This window comes from Malurus melanocephalus, unplaced genomic scaffold (assembly GCF_030028575.1).
Source record: "Malurus melanocephalus ecotype Western Australia unplaced genomic scaffold, MMel_1.1 scaffold_81, whole genome shotgun sequence".
Lineage (NCBI taxonomy): Eukaryota > Metazoa > Chordata > Aves > Passeriformes > Maluridae > Malurus > Malurus melanocephalus.
In genome coordinates, this window is record NW_026623313.1 from 1084047 (window position 1) to 1103329 (window position 19283).

The following is a 19283-nucleotide window of genomic DNA, read 5'->3' on the forward strand; positions in this document are numbered from 1 at the left end:
CACCAGGGCTGCCATGCTGAGCTGGCTGAAACTCTGGGACCCTGAGACCCCCATTGCCAGTGACTTTTGCATAATGACTGTGTCAAATACCATCATGGAAGGGTGAGTCCAGTGTCCCAGACTGCACTTTGGCYGTGTGCCCAAGGAAGCACTTGGATCACTGGGCTTCACAGTGAAGTACACAGATGACAGAGGTTAATCCTGGMCTAGCAGGGAAAACTCAAAGGGGTGCAAATGGGTGAGTCAGCTGAGCTCAGACAGAGTTATCAGGGTCCTCCAGTTGGCTATGTCAGCTGCAAGTCTGAATGGAATCTACATTAAGCAGAGTAAGACATATATTCARAGTTTCTTAAAAGAAGCATCTGTGGGAGTTTCACAAACCCAGAAGACCAGCGGCCATAGAAGAGACTAGTCAAAAAAACATGTTCTTACAGAGTCAGGAAAGATCAATCAAACACTGCACAACAACAAAGTTGACAGGCAAGCCCCAAGTCAATCCTGGATCACCACCTTTCTTGAACAGATTCAACAATATATGCCAGCAAGGAAGCTTGTATGACTTGATCACAGTGTTTCTGGGCTTGACAGACCTTTCYATTTCAGAGAGCCTGAGATGACTATTTCTTTGCCTGCAAGAGGGCAGCAGAACAAACTTTTAGAAGTGATACAACGTTACAGGAAAAAAGCCGTAACTTCTATTTGAGGATGTATCTCATGCCTACACTTCAAATTTTAAATAAGTTTTCCAATTTTTCCAATCAATTTAACTAAACAAGATGCTTAAAACAATTAAAATAGAAACCTTAAAACACTTTATATGAAAATCACTCAGAGGCAGGGAAATGTAATGTCACATAGAAAATGACTGAGAATGCAAAGAGGCAATGGTTATACCCAACGTCAGAAAGGCATCCCATAGTAAAGAGTTAAATTASTAACTAGGTCACTCTAAAGTCTTTCCTGCACACCATCAGCTCACTGCATATCGGAAACGCTGTGTGGGAAGGCCAGGGAACTAAACTCACAGACCAAGTATGACTCAGACTGCAGTAATTTAATGATACTTTTATTCCCTTAAATTATCTTTGGGATTAAAAGAATCCACACCCTTAACATGAAACCAAATCACAGCGAAAGGAATAAACCACAAATTAACAGATCTTTGAGTTAACAAAAGGTATCTAGAATCAAATTAACTATTAACGACAAGGACCAAAACCCTTTCTACAAAACACTATATGGTCAGAAGAGCAGAAGGTGAAGAATTTGAGCCCCAGTCAGATGTTCCTCGGAAAGCCTACTGAGGATGATCTCAGCAACAGGAATGTCAGAGAAGTGCCTGCCAAAAAAATAAAGAACTGTCATAGCCAAATGTTGACCTCTACCACTAGGGGAAAGCAACTTKAGAGAAACTGCCTCACATTTCCTGCACCACTGAAGAAGCTGAACTCAAGAGTTGTCAAATATCTTCGGCATAAGCATGAACAGAAGAAAACTATTGGATCCTGAAGAAGGCAGAACACCAGTGACCCAGATCCAAATACAAATCCAGCAAAAGTCCTGAGGAAAAATTAAAATTCCTGCAAATTCTCTCCCCCTGAACAAAGAAAGAGTTTGGAAAATACACAAGTGAGCAGAAAAAAACATTGCCCTCAGAAATACTCCCTCCTGACTATAACACAAAATTCTGAAAATCTACTCTTTCGTCTGCACTTCAAGTTGCCTCCCAATCTCTCACTTATGGGAAGGACAAAACAAGGCACAGTAACTACCAGAAAATGAAGAGCAAATCTAGGATGCCCTAAAGGCACTCAGATGTCTTCTATCACAAGAACTTGAAAGTTTTCATAGAGAAAAACAGAAATAAATTTCCCCTGTTTCATGGCAAAAATGTAACTAATTTTGTTGTGGTGATATAAACAGCAGTGGATGCCCTTTTGAGAAGAATTTTTTTTAGTATATCATAACATCATTATTAAGAATCGAGCATCTGGCTTTACAGCTATATATTTAGATSTACTCTGCTCTGTTTCTAATTAAACTGTATTTTTTTTAATCCCATGAGATAAAGAAACTACTGATGTTCCCAAAACCTCTATCTACCATGAGGATACTTGCTCAGTAACCAGTTACCTTTGACAGTCAAGTTTTGCTACTGCTCACCTTTCAGCTACACCCAGAACAGTGAGCCTGGGCTCCTCAGATKACCACCTCAACCTCAGCTCAAGTGTGAGACAGAAAACAGCTGATCAGGGGCAGTCAGAGCTGTTCCCTCTTCCTGGGAGGGCCACTCTTTCCAAAACATTTAGTGACATTTGTGAAACTGCATAATTCAGCATGAGTGTCCTAGACTTCAAAGAGAATTAACAAATATGCAACTGATTAAGAAATAAATAAAATGGGTGGAAAAAAACCTTCAGAATTTCCCATGGAACAAAGCAATATGCAATTCACTGGGGAAGAACAGAGGACTGAGAGAGATTCTTGTGTATTTTTAAAATGTCATAACTGAATATTTGGAAAATGTTCAAAAAGAATTGATCCTAATTTACATCTAAAAAGTACATTCATGCTGAGGCCTTTGTATGATGATGGACTTTTCAGCAGCAGTCCTGGCTTAATGGTCTTTCATTGCTATTACTGTACTTCTGTTCTGAAATGTGGAAGCCCTGTAAGCTGTCAYGGAGAAAAAGGAACAGAGAGCAAGACTTTCCCTCTCATTATTTGAGATCTTCAAAATGTAACACACAGACTTTTGGCAACAAATAAAAAAGCCTAAGCTTTAAAACTAAGACAAAGCCTTCCATACGATAAAAACGTGTAGCTTCAAGTATGGGAAAGGTAAGGATTTGAAYACAGGCTCTCTGGGGAGGAGGGGAAGGAAAGGCAAATTATTTACAAAGGGTCCTTTCCAGATTGACAGTACCACAAATATTGATGTGGGAGAGAAACACTGCTACATCAGCTTCACTGGATACCCCACCACGCTGATACCTTGAAGCCTCAAAGTGAAAAAGTCTCTCTTCTCTCTGCCAAATGGCTTCTCCAGAACGCAGCCACAGCACTCAGGCTCAACACAGGGGAGATTTCTGCCTGGGGTACTGCACAGCTACAGATTGAAAAGAACAAGAAAACACARTGCCAAAAGAAGCAGACATCGTGGAGTTCACCTGGCACTCTGCAGTGACRTTGCTGAAAAGCTCAGCCCTCACTATCAAATAAACCCTCAGTGCACACCAGGGAGCAGTGAGTGGGCTCAAACCCCAACGCTGGCAACAGGAGCGGTGGGTCCCAGGTGCTCTGGGCTGTCCAGGATCAGACCTCTGTCACAGACAGCTTCAGTCAAGCTTGTCATCATCTCTGGGGCATGGAGAAGTGCTGCTGTTTGTGAACACAGCAGYTCCTTTGGGCTTTGATAGATACACTAAATGAAATTATACACTGAACTATAAAACTGTGCTTGTGTCCGGACTYCACAAGCTCTTCAGTTACCCTTACAGCAAAGTCCTTGAAACCAGAAATAAGTGGGTTGGCTCTTTTTCAGGTCTTTAGATTTATTTCTGACATTAAGGGTTTGCAAATAAAAGATTTGAGGTTCCTCATGTATTTGCATTACCCTGCTCGAAGCTCTTTTCTCACAATTTTAGATCTTTTATCAACATAACASTTATTTCACTATTGCATTCAATCAGACGTTAAAGTCCTTATTAATGCAATAGAATAATTGTTGACACTTTGAGAAGACTTGTGAAAGCTTATTAGTGACTACACATAAGCCAAAAAGCAGCACTAGGATTAGAAATATTAATAATGTGTAAGACCTAAGTCCACGTTGTTCTCCTAGGAAAAAACACTGATTCACACTGTCTTCTAAAGACAATATGTAAAATCACAAAACTGCACAGAATATGGAAAACAAACATTTAGGAAGAACATATATCTGGGGCTAATGTATTTCAATTAAGATGGCCAAAATGATCAAGTAATTAAATGTAAATATTTATAACCAGAAGTGAAGTTACACATATTTTGGGGGATAATTTTTCTCTTCTGGTAAAATAAGAGATTAAAGTAAGAGTAGAATTGGAAATGTAAGGGGCAGGATAGGAGTGCAAATCAGAACATATTTCTTCCATTGAAATTGATTCAGTTAATGATTAACTCAACTCACACAGGTTATTTCAAGTAGAATATTTGTACTAGTAACAGTGTCAAAACAGAACCCAAAYCAAAGTCTTCTCTTTTTGAGTTTTCATTGGTGTTTTTTTGCTCTATGTCCATCTATCATAACATTATCAATATTCAAATTAAAACTCGACTTTTTTTCCCAGGTACAGCACATCTATCTACAAAGACATTTAAATGATGAAATGCTAATTCTTCTCTCAGTAACCCTTTAATGATTTAATTTTCTACAGAGTTGGCCCAAGTCTTGAGTAAGGCACCTGCTAAAACTGAACTGAGACAGCTGACATTTTCTGAATGTCAAATCAGGGTAAAATTTTAGTTGTGGGAAAACAATTGAGGATAAGGCTTAACATTCTGTGGAGTTTTTTTAAAGATAAACACTGTTTTTTKGTATTTCTTCAGTTACAAGTTTCATTGGAAGTAGCAAGATCAGAATTAACTTGCTCACCTATATTTGCTGTTGCTTTCATTCTGCAGGTAAAATATGAAAATTTATTATGTGGGTTGAAAAGTGTTTGGGTCTGTTGTCTGTCAACCCTAAATGTAGCTTGGCAAAAGTGCCAGTAAAAAATGATTGAGAGGTTACAAAAAAAATGAACTGGCCCTTTAATGTGTCAACGTCAGATGGTTCATTTTTTCAGTTCAAGGAGTTAACACTACAGAAATCAGAGCTAAGCAGAATGAACCTTTAGCAAACAAAGTCAAGATTTCACAAGATTTCTATGAGTTATGTGAAACCACATGAGATATTGGACATTGGATGTAAGAATCTGCTTGCAAATACTGATCCTGATTTCTATACTGAATGGTTTCCCAAAGAAAAGGACAAGCTTGATGTAAGCATACTGAGGCCAAAACCAACTTGGGCTCTAAGCTGAGTCAATTTGGACTGGTTTCTGACTGAGATGCCTGCCTAAGCAGTCTCCAACAGAAGGGACAGTTTTTGGCAYCRTTGAACCCACTAAAAAGCCTGATTAGTACTTGTYAAAGTTTTTAGTAGTCCACTGGAATTAARCAGTCCCCTTCACAAGTTGTGGAGTTACTGGTAATTCCAATGAATACCGGCTGCTATCACGTCCCATCTGCGTCAGGCCCTGCCACTGGGGAAGCGGGGACTGGACCCTGATCAAAGGCATTCCAGCAGCTGCCACCGGACATTGCTTTCCTGCAGCTCTGAGGCTGCATCTCCCTACAACAAATACCTGCGGACTCGCAAATGCTCACAGATTTTGCAGGCCTTGCGTTACCAAATCAGCTTTTTGTTTTCCAAGGGGAGTTCTTCAATGGTGGTAAATTTTACCAAATCTATTTTTCCTATGCTTCTTTTACAAGCAGCTGCGGCTGAAACATTCCTTCCACTCGCCCCCACTTCCTCAAGGAAATTCCATGGGATCACCATTCCTCTGGCCCCACAGTGCAACAAAACTCTCATCTCCCAGGGGAGAGGGAGCTTGTGCAATCACTGGATCCCCACATCTGCACAGGGCAAATKCAGAGCTCCTTTGTGCATCTGTATTTGGATTGCTTGTTTTTTAAACAGTGTGCTGAGGGGAACTTGTAACTGTGAGGCTAAATGAAATATTGAGTTTGAAAACCTGCAATCTTTACTTAATAACAAAATGGAAAGAGAAAATTAAAACTATATTTGATTTAAATTTGAGGCATATCAAGAGATTATCTGCATCTGGAGGATAGGACATCTTTTTTACTTTTCTCTCAATCACAATAACCCCAAAAAGACCTATACCTATGGATCCCTAATAGCATCCTGCAAGAAAGCATGATTGTAAAAAAAACACCCTGAAACTTCTCAGAGAGGAATTCAGTGTAGATTTCATTTGATCATCAATGTAAAGCCATCTGAATTTTACTTCTAGCTAACTAAAATACAAATGTTGAGGGGAAAATAGAGTCTTTGTTCATATCATGCCAGGCTAGACACTTTACAATATGACTGCTGAAAGCATTTGCTAAACAATAAAGGAAATGACTATTTAAACCAAACATCACATCTCCAGGCCAATTGCAATTCCCATGGCATACCATGCAAACACCTCGCCCCTGATTGTGGAAGTCAAGCCCTGACAAAAGGACCATTTCAGCCTCCATAGCAGGCCTACATCTCTCTGGTGCATTCGGCAAAAGGAACATACAATAATGACACTATTTCTTTTCAGCTGTAGRAATGGGATACATATTTTTGACAGCAGCCTCTCAGAGGATCACCAGCTAAGACAGGAGCCAGCAGAGCCGGTTTAAACACCACCCYGGCCAGCCACTCCTCCTCTGACAGTTTGTCTGGTTGAGAAACTGGGTACATCAGCTGGGCAGAACACAAKTGAGATTAGCTAAATCTGGTCCCAGGGCTCCTGTGGGTGCTTCTCTACTGTGCTCCATACACCACTGCACTGGCACAAGCAATGAACACACCCAGGGAGCACCTTCACCATCTTTGGGGGTATGAATAATGAAAAATATGATGCTGGTACTACACAACAGAGCTGGTACAAATCACATACCACTCAATTCCTAAGGAATCTATCTTCTCCTAGAATCAAATGATATTCTGCAAACCTGATGTTATTTATTCAGACATGTATACAATAACACTCTTTTAAAAATGTAYACATGACTCTAAAAAAAAGAAATTTGCTGAGGGCTTCTTTCTACCCTAAAAAAGGTGAGGACAATAGATAGGCTTCTGCTCCAATATAATCAATATTAATACTGTCCTCAAAGGGAACAGTTTCGGAGACACTGATGTATCACATTTAATTATATGACACAAAATCATATTCCACATAATTACAAATGCAATACTTCACAGCAGCCAGCAAGCCATGAAAGAAAAATGCAAGAAAAATGGAGAATAAAGGAAAGAGGAATGAAGAGAAAATACTTTAAAAAGAATTGGAGGAATTAGCTTGAAAACTTCCACTCCACTTTCACTTACCCACACCACCTAACTTAAGGGGTTGTGTTCAAGTGCTACAAGTATTTCTAAGCAGCAGTGACCGGTCCAGACCACTCTCCCAATGTGTTAAATGCAAGAGATATTCAGACTATTTTCTAAAGTCCAGCCTTTCTTTTTCTAATGAGATATGCTTAGTAAAATTAGCAATTTTCTTGCTCTTAAATGACCACAGCACTGCCAGCTCCCTGCTACAGTAAATGTTTGAGCTCCAGTCCACCCCTTTTCAGACCCAAGTGTGTTTAAAGGAGATGGAAAATGGCAGCATGAGAGAGGTCACAATTACACAGCAAACAAAGAACATGGAAACATTAATATGTTAATGGATGTCACATGACAATGAAAATACATGTGTTGTTAAGRGCAGGGAATTGAAATAACTTTTAAGTGATCTTGCCTCAAAACAGGGAAACACTGGAGTATATAATTAAGTATGTTTAGGAAACAAAGCTGTATATCACATCTGGTTCATATGTTTCAAGAAAACTATTAGCCTGCCAGTTGTTTTAGCTCTGCCTGTGTTCATGATGCTGAATATTTAGCAAGGAACCCTTAAATTACTCTCAACAAGACAGGTGTTTTCAGAATGCACATATGCAAAAACAGCCAATGCAAGGTTCTGTTTCTATGTTCAGACCACCCTGGAACAGAACAATTGCCTGTTGCAGTAATCCTATATTTTGTTAACTTAAAGCAGTCACTTTCCTGATTGTAATCCTACTAAAAGTCCACAATATAACTATATAGCAATAACTTAAGGGGGAAGGCCAACTAAGTGAAACTGTCCAGAGCAAAAAGCAATTTCAAAAATAACATATAGACTGCAAGCAGCTTGATACAMGCAGCACAGTATGGGCAAACAGCCTGGATGGGAGAATACAAGGGGCAGGCTGACCAGGTAATTTATGCTGAACTGGATAGAGGGGACTTGGGTTAAGCCTCAAAGCTTGAAATCTCACCCTGGGACTGGGGATTGTCAGRAGGATGAAGGGTCTGCTGCATCATCCTCATTTAATGATATAAATGTCACAAAAGGAGGTCTCGGAAGAAACTCAGCATTACTGAGACACAATGCTGCTGCAGGCCAGCAAGTAAATCATAAGCAAGACAGCRGAAAGTACAGGGCTTTGGAACCATGTGGCTTCAGCATAAAGGTCATCCTCAGCAAAGAACTGGGCTTAGTGAGAGTCTGGAAAGCACCTAGAAAACATGTCAAAGCAAGTTACAAACTCCTGACTGAATCCACTAAGACCCAATCACGTAAGTCCCTAATCAGATCAGCAGGCTCAACAATTTCAGTGAATAACTGGAATGGATTTAATCTTATATCTTCAGATCCAGACATTAAATAAGTTTAAAAAAATGACTAAGAGTCCCCAAATAAGAAAGCATGGTTAAAGCCTAAATAATATATTCAAAACCCAACAGAACAGCTGAAGGATGCGTATCAGGTATTGATACACCAGGAGAAGGGAGTACAATCAAGCATGGCTGAAGTTACCACTGCCTCAGCAACCCTGTCAAACCAGCTCTTCATGGCAGAGGCTTGCTCGGTGCAGCAGATCTCATGCAATGGCACCCTATRGTTGTGAAAAGAAACCACACAGCAGAGTCAGGCAGCTTCCTGCAGGCTTTCCCAAACCCACTGGCTCCTSTCCTTCCATTCAGCTGATTACACCTGTCCAGCCTCCCACAGGACAGACAGTATCTGTCACTGCACTGATGGGGAGCTCTTATGGCCAGGACTGACTCACATCGTGTCCTCCTGACACTCCTGTGGTTCCGGGCTCATTGTTATGACATCCTTGTGACAAACAATACTTACTTTAGTCTTCCCCACACTTCTGCCTCTGGCACAACTGATATGAAGAAATTTGTTTTCTCAAAGCAGAACTGGAGTAGCAGGCTCAAGTTTGAATGAACTATTCAGAAACATGGCTGCTTCATTTCCCACACAAAAGGCAGTAATACTCTGAAAAAAAAGCTGTGCTCCCAAGCCCTCACAACAAAAATGCAATGTGCTCTTTTCAACTTGGAAAAGAGGAAAAAAGCTTCACCTAATAGAAAAACAGAAAGAACCAATCAGATAAAGGTGGAGACAGATTTGTAGATATGTACACTGGCAAATKGTGCTCTTGCCAGGAAAATACTTTTCCACAAAGCTGGTGAACGTTTGTTCACCGTGTTCGTAAGTACTGCACAGCTGTGCTACAACAGCAGAGCAAGCCCAGCACTTCCACAACTGATAACAGGTTTCTCTAGTGATTCACCAAAAATAATTAAACAAAATAAAACTATGGCCAAAATTAGCACTGCTAACTGTCATGACAAGAACGAATGCAAATACTAAAGAAAATAAAGTCACAGTATAACAATCTCCCACACAAGAATTCTGTAGATTATTTGAGCTTGTATTCTGAGGGATTCTGTCAAAAGCAATCTTTCTCTACCATAACCATCACAGGAAATAACTTTTCAGTAGAGTGTATATGATACAAGTCCATGATGATCAGAGGGAAAAATCTCTGCAGATGGGATACTTCTGGTACCTGCTGTGACAATGATGTTTTTCAACCATTGTTTCCTCAACCCACAGGTGTTTCTCTGTCTAGTCTGAAATCAGCCAAAAAGATACAAAACAAGCCAGCAACCTTTTTATGTACATCCACTATTGCTGTATCGCAATAGGAATAGCAGTGCAGTGAACTCAAGCACTGTGGTGAACACCCTCTCAGGATAGCAAGATCCACTCTACATGGAGAAAAGGAGCTAGAATTACTCCAAAAGCCTCTCAGTAAAATCTTAGGAATTTGGAAATAGCAAAAGAAAATATTTCAGAGACCTAGCGTAAACAACAATCTCTTCATTGACTTTTATGTGTCCAAGATTTTACTCTCCTTTAGTTTTTTATTATTCTAGCTTAAACAATGAACATGGCAGGCTTATTTTCAAGRATATCTTACATTTTACATCCTAGAAGTTTATGCAGATTTATAAGAAGAAAATACTTTGCATCTGAAGCTTTCTATGTTCTACAAAAGTGGATTACTGAGTGTTGGTGAACAKGGAAAGAGCTGCCATTTCTATCTTACTGCTGCAGTTAGTTGCTAAGGGACTATGCTGTCCAAGTCAAAGGTTTCTGGACATCTCACCTGCTTCCTTAGCAGAAATGGAGAATTTTGAGACAGAGTCTTCTTTCCTCTTAAGTAAAATGCGTAAGGGAAATATCTCACAGGAATAAATGCCACGACCTTCCAAGTCTCCAAATTCATATCAGAATTGGTTCAACAACTTCATGGCTGAAGTTCTTTCCCATTCTTTATTTATTCAATTTGTGCTCTTCCAACTAAAATTATATATTGAACAGCAACAACAAAATTGGAATCTTTGGCTATCCAAAAGGAAGAGGACCAGTTACAACAAAGTACTGAATGTATTTTTTTCTAGGCTGTTCATGCATCAATGACATCTGAGCCTGTGCAAACCAAAATGTCTTCAGAAAGAGATTAAGGAGCTATAGTAACCACTGCACAAATAGTAGTTACTGGGGCGGCTCCAGTGCAAAATAACCTCACAGCTCTGTCCTAACATAACATGAGTGCACAGGCCAAGGTTTCTTCATCAGTTCAAAAGACAAAAACGGGAAGGAAAAATCCACTTCTGTAAAACATGTATCTGCAACTAAAATTCAAGTTACAAGAGGTCATTGTCACATGGGAAGCTGTAAAAATATTTAATGCTGTCTTTTCACAGATTGATTATCTATTCTATTCTCTGCAAAACACAAGGATTTCATTTGTTGTTGGAAAAATGAACAAATAGAATTTMTTTTCTTTAAAGACCTGAGAGCAAGCTGTTTTTGTTATAATACTAACACGACTTATATGTGACTACTATCATAAAAGTTTTTTAAAAAATAAAAATAGAAATTCTCCTCCATAAATTAGATACCAGCTTTTTTGAAATATTCAAAACCAAAGGTACTTAAGCTTGGATCCAAAAATTACAGCTTTTTCTAGCAATTTTTCTTACTCRTGTTGTGCTCTATTTTTGTATACTCCTAGTTACTTATCTGCTAAATGGAACATAAAATTATTTTTAGAATTTCAGACAGTAGCATTATATACAAATCCTAATAATTCTTCATCCAGGATAGATAGTTTTGGATRTCTTCTCACATGTGGTATTGAAAATTTAGCTGAGTACTATTGATTTCAAAATTATTCMGGCAGTGCACTATGAATTTCAGAAGTAGCAAGATATTTCAAAAATTCAGTGAAACATTTAAGGTAGGGATTTTAAACAGCGTATAAGCAACCCAACTGCACAGTCTCTGGACAAATAACCCATATTTGAAAGTAAGAGGCATGTGCTGCTGCAAAAATTAAAAACCAAAACAAYTCTCATAAGCAAAAAAATCTTATGTTAACAACATTGCCTGAAAACCCTCTGCTAAGCCAAGTCTACCCAGAACTTCAGCCACTGGAAAGGATTCTTATGTGGATCAACTATTTCTAATCATAAAAATAACTGYGCAGTAAAGTACAGCCATAAATTAGTCTGAAACTAGGATAGACCTTCAAATGCACATTGTAGTTCACAGTGATTCACAACAATTACTGAAGTTTGTACCAACAGATTACTTTAGTTGTGAATAGAGGGGATCCTCTGTGGAAGCTTTTAATAGCAAATTTCACATTTAGGTATTAATTTTAATTTTTCTGTGATTTCAACAGCACTATGGGTAACCTTAGCTTATACAAAAGCAATGGGTTGCTTCAGTTCACCCCTGTATTTCCAGTTTTTTAGCTTCCCAAATGTGTCAAAACAATCTTTTCCTTCTGATTGCCAACAAAGTTGAAACCTGCCACCATAGCACAGCACAAGGGTGTTTGTTTATGAGTCTGGTTTTCTTCCCTCATAATCAAACACCCATCTTATATACCTACTATAAGCTCTTAAGGCATGACATTATAATTGACATTTAAATGAAGTACTTACGGTTGGCATAATTTTACCAGGTCCTGATCAGTGGTGTTTGGAGGCAGTGCTCTGATGTAAAGGTTAGTTTTACTTAATTGATCCCATCCTGAGTTGCTGCTGCTACTACTGTTGTTATTACTGCTGGTGGTGCTGGGACTAGGAGGAGCCATTGGGTGGGCTGGTACAATGGACTGCTGCAAAGGAAAAAGCACATTAGAGTAAAGCACAGGGAGTAATCACAGCATGCACATCAGCTCAGTCTACAGAGCCTGGTTACCATTTGCAGCACTGTGCTGAACCTGTTCCTAATTACCCACTGATTTTAAATACAACTGTTTTCACACCACATTTGGGACAAGATTCACAGGTGCATTATGATATACCCAACCACCATTYGATGCATGCTCAATGCATGACACAGGGTCAAATGATATGTAACCTATGCTGRATACTACTCATAGGATTTTATCACTCTTCACTGTGTCATCTGATGTGAAAATGAAATAGGAGATATTGTTCCTCCAGGTCCCAGCAGGTACAAAGTTGAGATCACTATGACTGTTTGATATGTCAAATTAGGACAGATACAAGGACCATACTATTTCCTTAGTCTATCAAAAAACCCCAAAAAATAATTAAAAGCCTCTTTTCTATCTCTTCTGGCTTTTAGTAYTTCACACAATACTGCTATTGTTTTTATTTAGAGCTAGAGAAGGAGCACAGATGCTCAAGGACYAGACTTTAAATGAATTGTATGCCTTGGCAGAATTTTCATACTGCCACCTATATCTCCATATTTGTGGATTACTTCAGGAGTGTCCAGAAAAATGCTCTACATAATGTTAAAAAATTCAAATTTCAAAAGGAGAAAAGCGCATAAGCACTTCTACCTAATTCTCAAGGTATTTAACGCTATTGCACTTAAAATCAGACCCCAATGAAACACAAAAACATCCTAATGGAAATGCAGTAGAGAAATCATTTGCATTAACAAAAATATAGCAGGGCACTGTAGAAAAAGTGCTATGAACATATCTCTGGTGTTGTAAGAGGGGATTACTTCAAGAAATAGATAGAGAACTGAAGTTACCCGTACACATCTTGTGACTACAGTTTTCACTGATGAACTGGCTGCATGTGGCCCCTTTCCTGCAAAAGCCTGAGCTTCCACAAGAAGCTCATAGCAAACAACTGCCCCGTGAATGCAGAGGAAAAGCACAGTTAGGAGAAAAACAAATAAAATTAAATATAAAGTGAGATGTCAATGTAGACTCACATGTTCCCATCCTAGTGCCACCCTCTTCTTTGGATTAGTACAAACAATTATATAGCCACAAACCAAACCAAAAAATGATCTTCCCTGATCTGGTACGCCACATGTGGCTTTGCACTACGCAAAAGCTTTGGCTGTCACAAGGCAGGGCACAGGAATGTGAGGGCAGAGAGGAAAGGATTAGAGTTTACCTCTGTTTAAAGSAACCGTGAAACTACACGCAAGAAAATACACATGAAAGAGAAACTATTTTGGAGACAACCTCAGGAAATTGGAATGAAATTGTGAGTGGGAGAAAAGTACAAAGGCATGTCTTRTATCAGATACTTTATGGTAATTATGCATTTCTCTTTTGTGTTTCCCTAGGAAGGTTTTGAAATCTTCCAGTTTGGCATGTTGCAAAGCTTATTATGCAGCTATAATGGCCTAGGACAGCCAAAACTGCAAGACTTGCTATAAAATCACATTGGTAAGTAGTAACATTATTGCTGCCTAATTTAATTGAATGGAATATTATAAAAAAGAATGAAATACATTCCTGATCATTCAGCATTTCAAAACTGAATATCAATATTCCATTGCCATAAGGTTAGAGTTTGTTTTTTTTTTTTGTTTTCGTTGTTTTTAATAAAGATTTTTAGAAACATCAAATCTCTTCCAAAATATTTRTATTTGGAATTGAAGCACTGATCTAGAATTTCTTCCAGGGAAAAAGATTAAATGCTCCCTTCCAACTTTGCAATGGAAACACTGACGGATTTTAACAATAGCAGCACAAGTCAGTCTGTCAGACCACTCTGCTTCCAGCAACACCAGGCAATTATTTTTAGGGTTACAAGCAATGCAGAATGACAGAGCAACTAATTTCAAAACATTTTCACGACAGAACAAACTTAGTCTGGCACCATGATGTTCTCTTCAAAAAGCCTTCAGTGAAGTTCTCAAAATGCAAACAGTGATCAAGTGCACAACTGCTCTGTTCAGGGTTTTGAAACACACATCTACAGCTGGCAGAAAACTCAACATACACATACCTGTCTTCATTTACACTGGTAATTACAATTGAAGGCTAAGAGACTCTATTAAAGTTTTTGTATCTTTGATTTGGTTTTGCTTTTACTTCTTACAATGTTTTTTCCCCTCAAAATCTTTGTTTTTTTCTATGTTATGAAAACTGGAGTTTTGTAAAATCTTGTCACCAGCTGGCCAAAGAAAGGAGAGGAAAATGTGTGTCTGTGTGTAGAGAGAGCAGGAATCCCAACTCTGTCTGCCTGCAAAACATAAACACTCTGTTCTGAGCAATTTAAACTTTTATTTAAACATTAAGATGTTCTAGTGCTAGTGGTCACATCCAAACATGATGGGAATGTAAATGGGACTCTAGTTGCCTTCCTAAGTTTACAGACAGGTTTTTCACTGCTTCCACAGAGACTCATACCTTGAACAGCCTTMAAGACTTTACAAAACACATATGCTAGGTGTCCTCACACCCCAAAGCCTGCAACCCAATGATAGACAGCCAGCCATTAAAGGGACAGTGACATCTCAAAGCCATACAACTAAACCACGTTTTTTACATTAAAACTTGAATTTTAAAATCTGAATCACTCTTTCCGYTCTGCTCCTCATCGACGACTACTTGTAAAACTAAATTATAGAGGTGCCTCTGTTGTTCAAAGGGGCCTTTTTTTCCAGTTGCTCTTGCTGCAAAGGGTTGGAAGCGCAGCCTGGACGCCGTGGCCGCGCTGGCGGAGCCTCCTACGCTGGCGGCGCAGGCCAGGAGCAGAGTTTGTCTGCTGGCGAGCTTGCATCACCTCCCCAAACAACATCAGCTAAGCCGATAAAAGCTCTCTCCTGCCTGCACAGCTGCATCCACACCTGGGCTTTTGCCAGCATATTGATGTCAGCGAGGATGTATGAGTTTTTTCCACACCCCTGGCTGACACACAGTGCTTTGCTGGCAAGACATTCTGCAGTGGAGACCTGGCCAAAGTGTGGGGTTGTTTGTTTAGAAACAGCTTTCACAAATCTTAACTGAGAGCTTTGTCTAAAACCTGAAATGAAATTTGAGAAGTTTTGGTTTACAAGCTGTAGTTTCTGCTGCAAATCCATATCAAAAGCCGTTCTTAAGTTTTCACTATATGGACCTCACAAACAATTTGCAATATTGCAATATACACAAAAATATATTTATTAATTTTTCTTTTCAATCATTGCATTTTAATTAAAACATGGAACTCAAGGATAGAGGGATTGAATGTAAGCAATGGACCATTATTTCTTGTGACAATATTCCTGTTCACAAGGAATACCATTGTCACACTGGTTTGTCATTTCCTCCTTAGTTTTCACTCCAAAAGGCAATTAGTGATTGTTCTTTTTACACAGCAGTTTCCTTCCTGTCATCTTCAACAAACATCTAAGCAAAAAAGGCCAGTGACAGAACAATCAGCCCATCTGCTCAATGATCTCCCCATCCCATTCTGGAGCCAGATGTGAGGAGCTCCCAACACCCCTGCCTGAAAACCTTCCCTCCAGCTCTCCACAGCCCCCCCCCAGCAGTGGGAAAACCACAGGTACTTATTAGGAAAATGAAAGGTTCAATGACTGAACAGCCCCCATGAAGTGCCTTAAAACAAGGACAATTGTCTGCCTGTGTTTTCTTCTCAATATAAACCCCAAATAGGAAAAGTCACAAGCACTGAAAAACAGCTGGAGAATATATTCCTCTTATATGAGCCATTCCTGCCTTTCTTACAGATCATTCTATGCTTAAGGACTGGAAATAAGTCAGAGCAGGATTTTGTCGCCCTAGGAACAGAGGCATCTCTTCACTGTCAACAGGAGAAGAAAAAAAAAAAGACACCAAACCAAAATGGAGTAACTCCAAGAAATCCCTTTGACCCGGGGGTTGAGAGATACTGATCTCTGCTGCCTTCAGACCACAGAATTCCAACACAACTTCAACAAGCAGAAGATAACTTGGACAACGACTGTCCYAAAACAGAGTATGAGCACTACAGTAGGAATCCATTTAAGTCTCTACCTTTGTGCAATAAAACAATGCATATGAAGTTATATAACATGCTTATTACACATTGAACTATGCATAGTTAACTCACTAGCATTTAACTATGAGTTTAATCACTCAGCTAAAATTCCTAATGGGAAAAGTACCAYAAATTTTAACAACAGAGTTAGTCCTTACACATCACTCTAAATTCAAACCATACATTGCAGCATACATTAACTATCAGATTTAGCCAGAACCGCTACTTGGATCATCTCATGGTAGCAAATCTCATCAGTAGTGTTTCCCTAGCTTTGTTCAGGTGACTAAGCTACAWGCACCTGCTTACCCTGCCTGACTTTGCCTAACCTCCCTGATTTAGAAAACAGCAGCTTCAGYAACTGGAATTGGTATAAAAATCTATGCATAGAATTTTATGCATAAAACACATTTTTGTGGATGCGTGCAACAATGAGAAAAAGTATTAAATCTGGATTTCATTTTGTTAAACTGGGGGTTGTTTAATTTATTTATTAATCTACCTAACACTTCAGGTTAGAGARAGCTTTACATGTACAATGAAAGCAAGGGCTCAGGAGAACAGAAGACACCATACCTAGTAAAGAAAGACACTGCAACACTTTGTGCACAGCTTAGGTTGTTTGGAATTACATCATRTACCTAGCAGAAAGAAGAACTCCAAGTGTTTAACAGAAATGAGTGTTCACAGATTAAGACAGTTGCTTTAYTACCTTTCTTTAAATAAGGAAACACGAAACCTTGATCACTTCGTCCAAGCCAGCAGAGTGACGGCTGCAGTGAAGATGCCATTTTGAGTGTCCTGCACTATTCTGTTTCATGTTTTTCCTCATCAAGTCTGAARCGTTATGGCAAGCAAAACTGAGTTTCTGGAGGCCTCTCCAAGTCTAGTTCTCAGTGGACATGAGTCAACTAGTAGAAACTGAAAGCTCTGCTACTGCTTTATTCACATCTCCTGCCTTAGGGAAGGTTCTCCAGCTGTTGTTCTTCAGTCTGTAAGCATTTGTCACAGGAAGATTCAGCAACAAAATCTAAGCATTTTCAGCAGGATACTGGTGTAAAGAGTATCTGAGAAGCTCCAGACTCCCACTGAAAATCTCCTCAGGCAGGAAAAACCCTGAGACCTGCCCCCTTTTTCTTGTTTAAACCACCAACCTTAACTTCTCTTAGCACAGGTAAAAGGCAWGATGCCATTGACATGAGACTCTAAGAGTCAACAGGACTATTTCTGCAAGGGCTGGTTCACTGCACAAGGCTGAAACTGCRGACATTATGTTTTGTGATCATACAGAGCTATTTGCATACCCAGGATCCAAGCCTATTCCAGCTTCCTTTACATGCCAAGTCCTATGAAAACTATTTTGCTAAATAGAGGTAACAGTCTAAAGGGAATAACTATACTAAGAGGAAACGAAAGAAAACAAAACCATAGGTTGATATTATCATACAGCTATGAAGATGATAATAAAAAAAGTATTTTCACTCTGATTTTTTTTTTTAGTCTCTTCTTTGTTGTATTGTAACTAATTTGAACCAATTGCTATTAAGAAAAGCATTTCTGTCAAAATCCAGGGAAGCAGTTAAGGCATTTTTCCTGAGCCATTTAAAGAAGCCCTCTCTTGAAATACAGAAATGCATGAATGAGTACGTACTTCTTGGAGCTTTCTTTTAAAAAGATCTTCATAAAGAGTGGCTCTATCAGCAACAAAACAAGATGAAGTCTAGCATAAACCCCTAAGTCATGGCTCAGATATTCTTAACAATTTCACCTCTAGACTCTTCTGATTATAACCCAAGCTCTCTCCCCACTGAGCTATTTTGCTTCCTTTCCTCAGATCTTAGTCACATAGCAGGACTGAACTTGTTCTCACCAGAAAGCAACAATTATTAAAACCAGAAAGTACAAAGTAAACCATTCCAGCTTGGTACAAAATGTCACGTTTTCATATTTTTACAGGAAATGGRACCAATGTTATTTAAATTACACATATTAAAGCTTAATGCAACAGAAATATTCTGTTAGTAATGAAAGAAAGCTCAAAATCTATTTTCTTTTTATGAMGACACTTGAAAAAGTTGAGCACAATCCTGGCCACATTGAAGTACATGACTAAACCCACACTGATGCTTTGAACAAGTTTTTTTCTACAAGAACGGGGTGTGGAGATCTTTTCCATTGTTATTACTAAAAAAAGAAAAAGCTTTCTAACTCAGAGATGGCATGAGAGATGGTAAAAATGAAGCAAGCAGTAAGTGCAGGAAGCTCCTTCTGGTTCAGGCAGCTCTTCTAGAGTCTCAGTGACAATGAGAAAKCTTTGAAGTTTCCAGGAACTCACCTACTCCATTGACTTTATCCCCTGTCAGGGATTTTTAACTGCTCCACTTACTGATTCCCCTAGTTCAGAGACAATTAGAAGGTGCAGAATAAATAAAACTAGCCATACCACAGCAGAAAATTATTCCAAAGAGGGCAATGGGAGTGCAGTACTGGGCTACATCCTGTCCCTTTTCAGATGTAATGAGCCCTCCCTTTCCCCTTCTACCTGCTCATCATGAATCACAGCATCCCTCTTCCCTCTCAGTTTTATACCTGGATTTCCTAGACAATCCCCTGAAACAGTACCTTGGTACCATACCCTAGCCATGACAGAATTATAGATACATCTAAAGCAAAATATTTGAGTTTTAGTTTCTGAAGTATRAAGAAGCTGCAGCAATCCAACAGCTAGGCCACATTAAAAGAATCTAAGATGAAAGCCAAGATGCTGAAGTACCTGAAGAAAGAGAGCATRGTACTAAGATCTACCAGACAGACAAAA

The 19283-nt window shown here is 39.1% G+C and overlaps 1 protein-coding gene across 6 annotated transcripts in view; it reads right to left on the bottom strand.

The window, feature by feature from the left end:
• RBMS1 (RNA binding motif single stranded interacting protein 1) overlaps positions 1–19283 on the bottom strand; it is a 139217-nt gene that overhangs the window by 52811 nt on the left and 67123 nt on the right. For all 6 annotated transcript variants that reach the window (XM_057367635.1, XM_057367632.1, XM_057367637.1 and 3 more), the window contains exon 2: positions 12161–12336. In XM_057367635.1, the coding sequence (XP_057223618.1) occupies positions 12161–12336 (176 nt within the window). The remainder of the gene's footprint in view (positions 1–12160; positions 12337–19283) is intronic.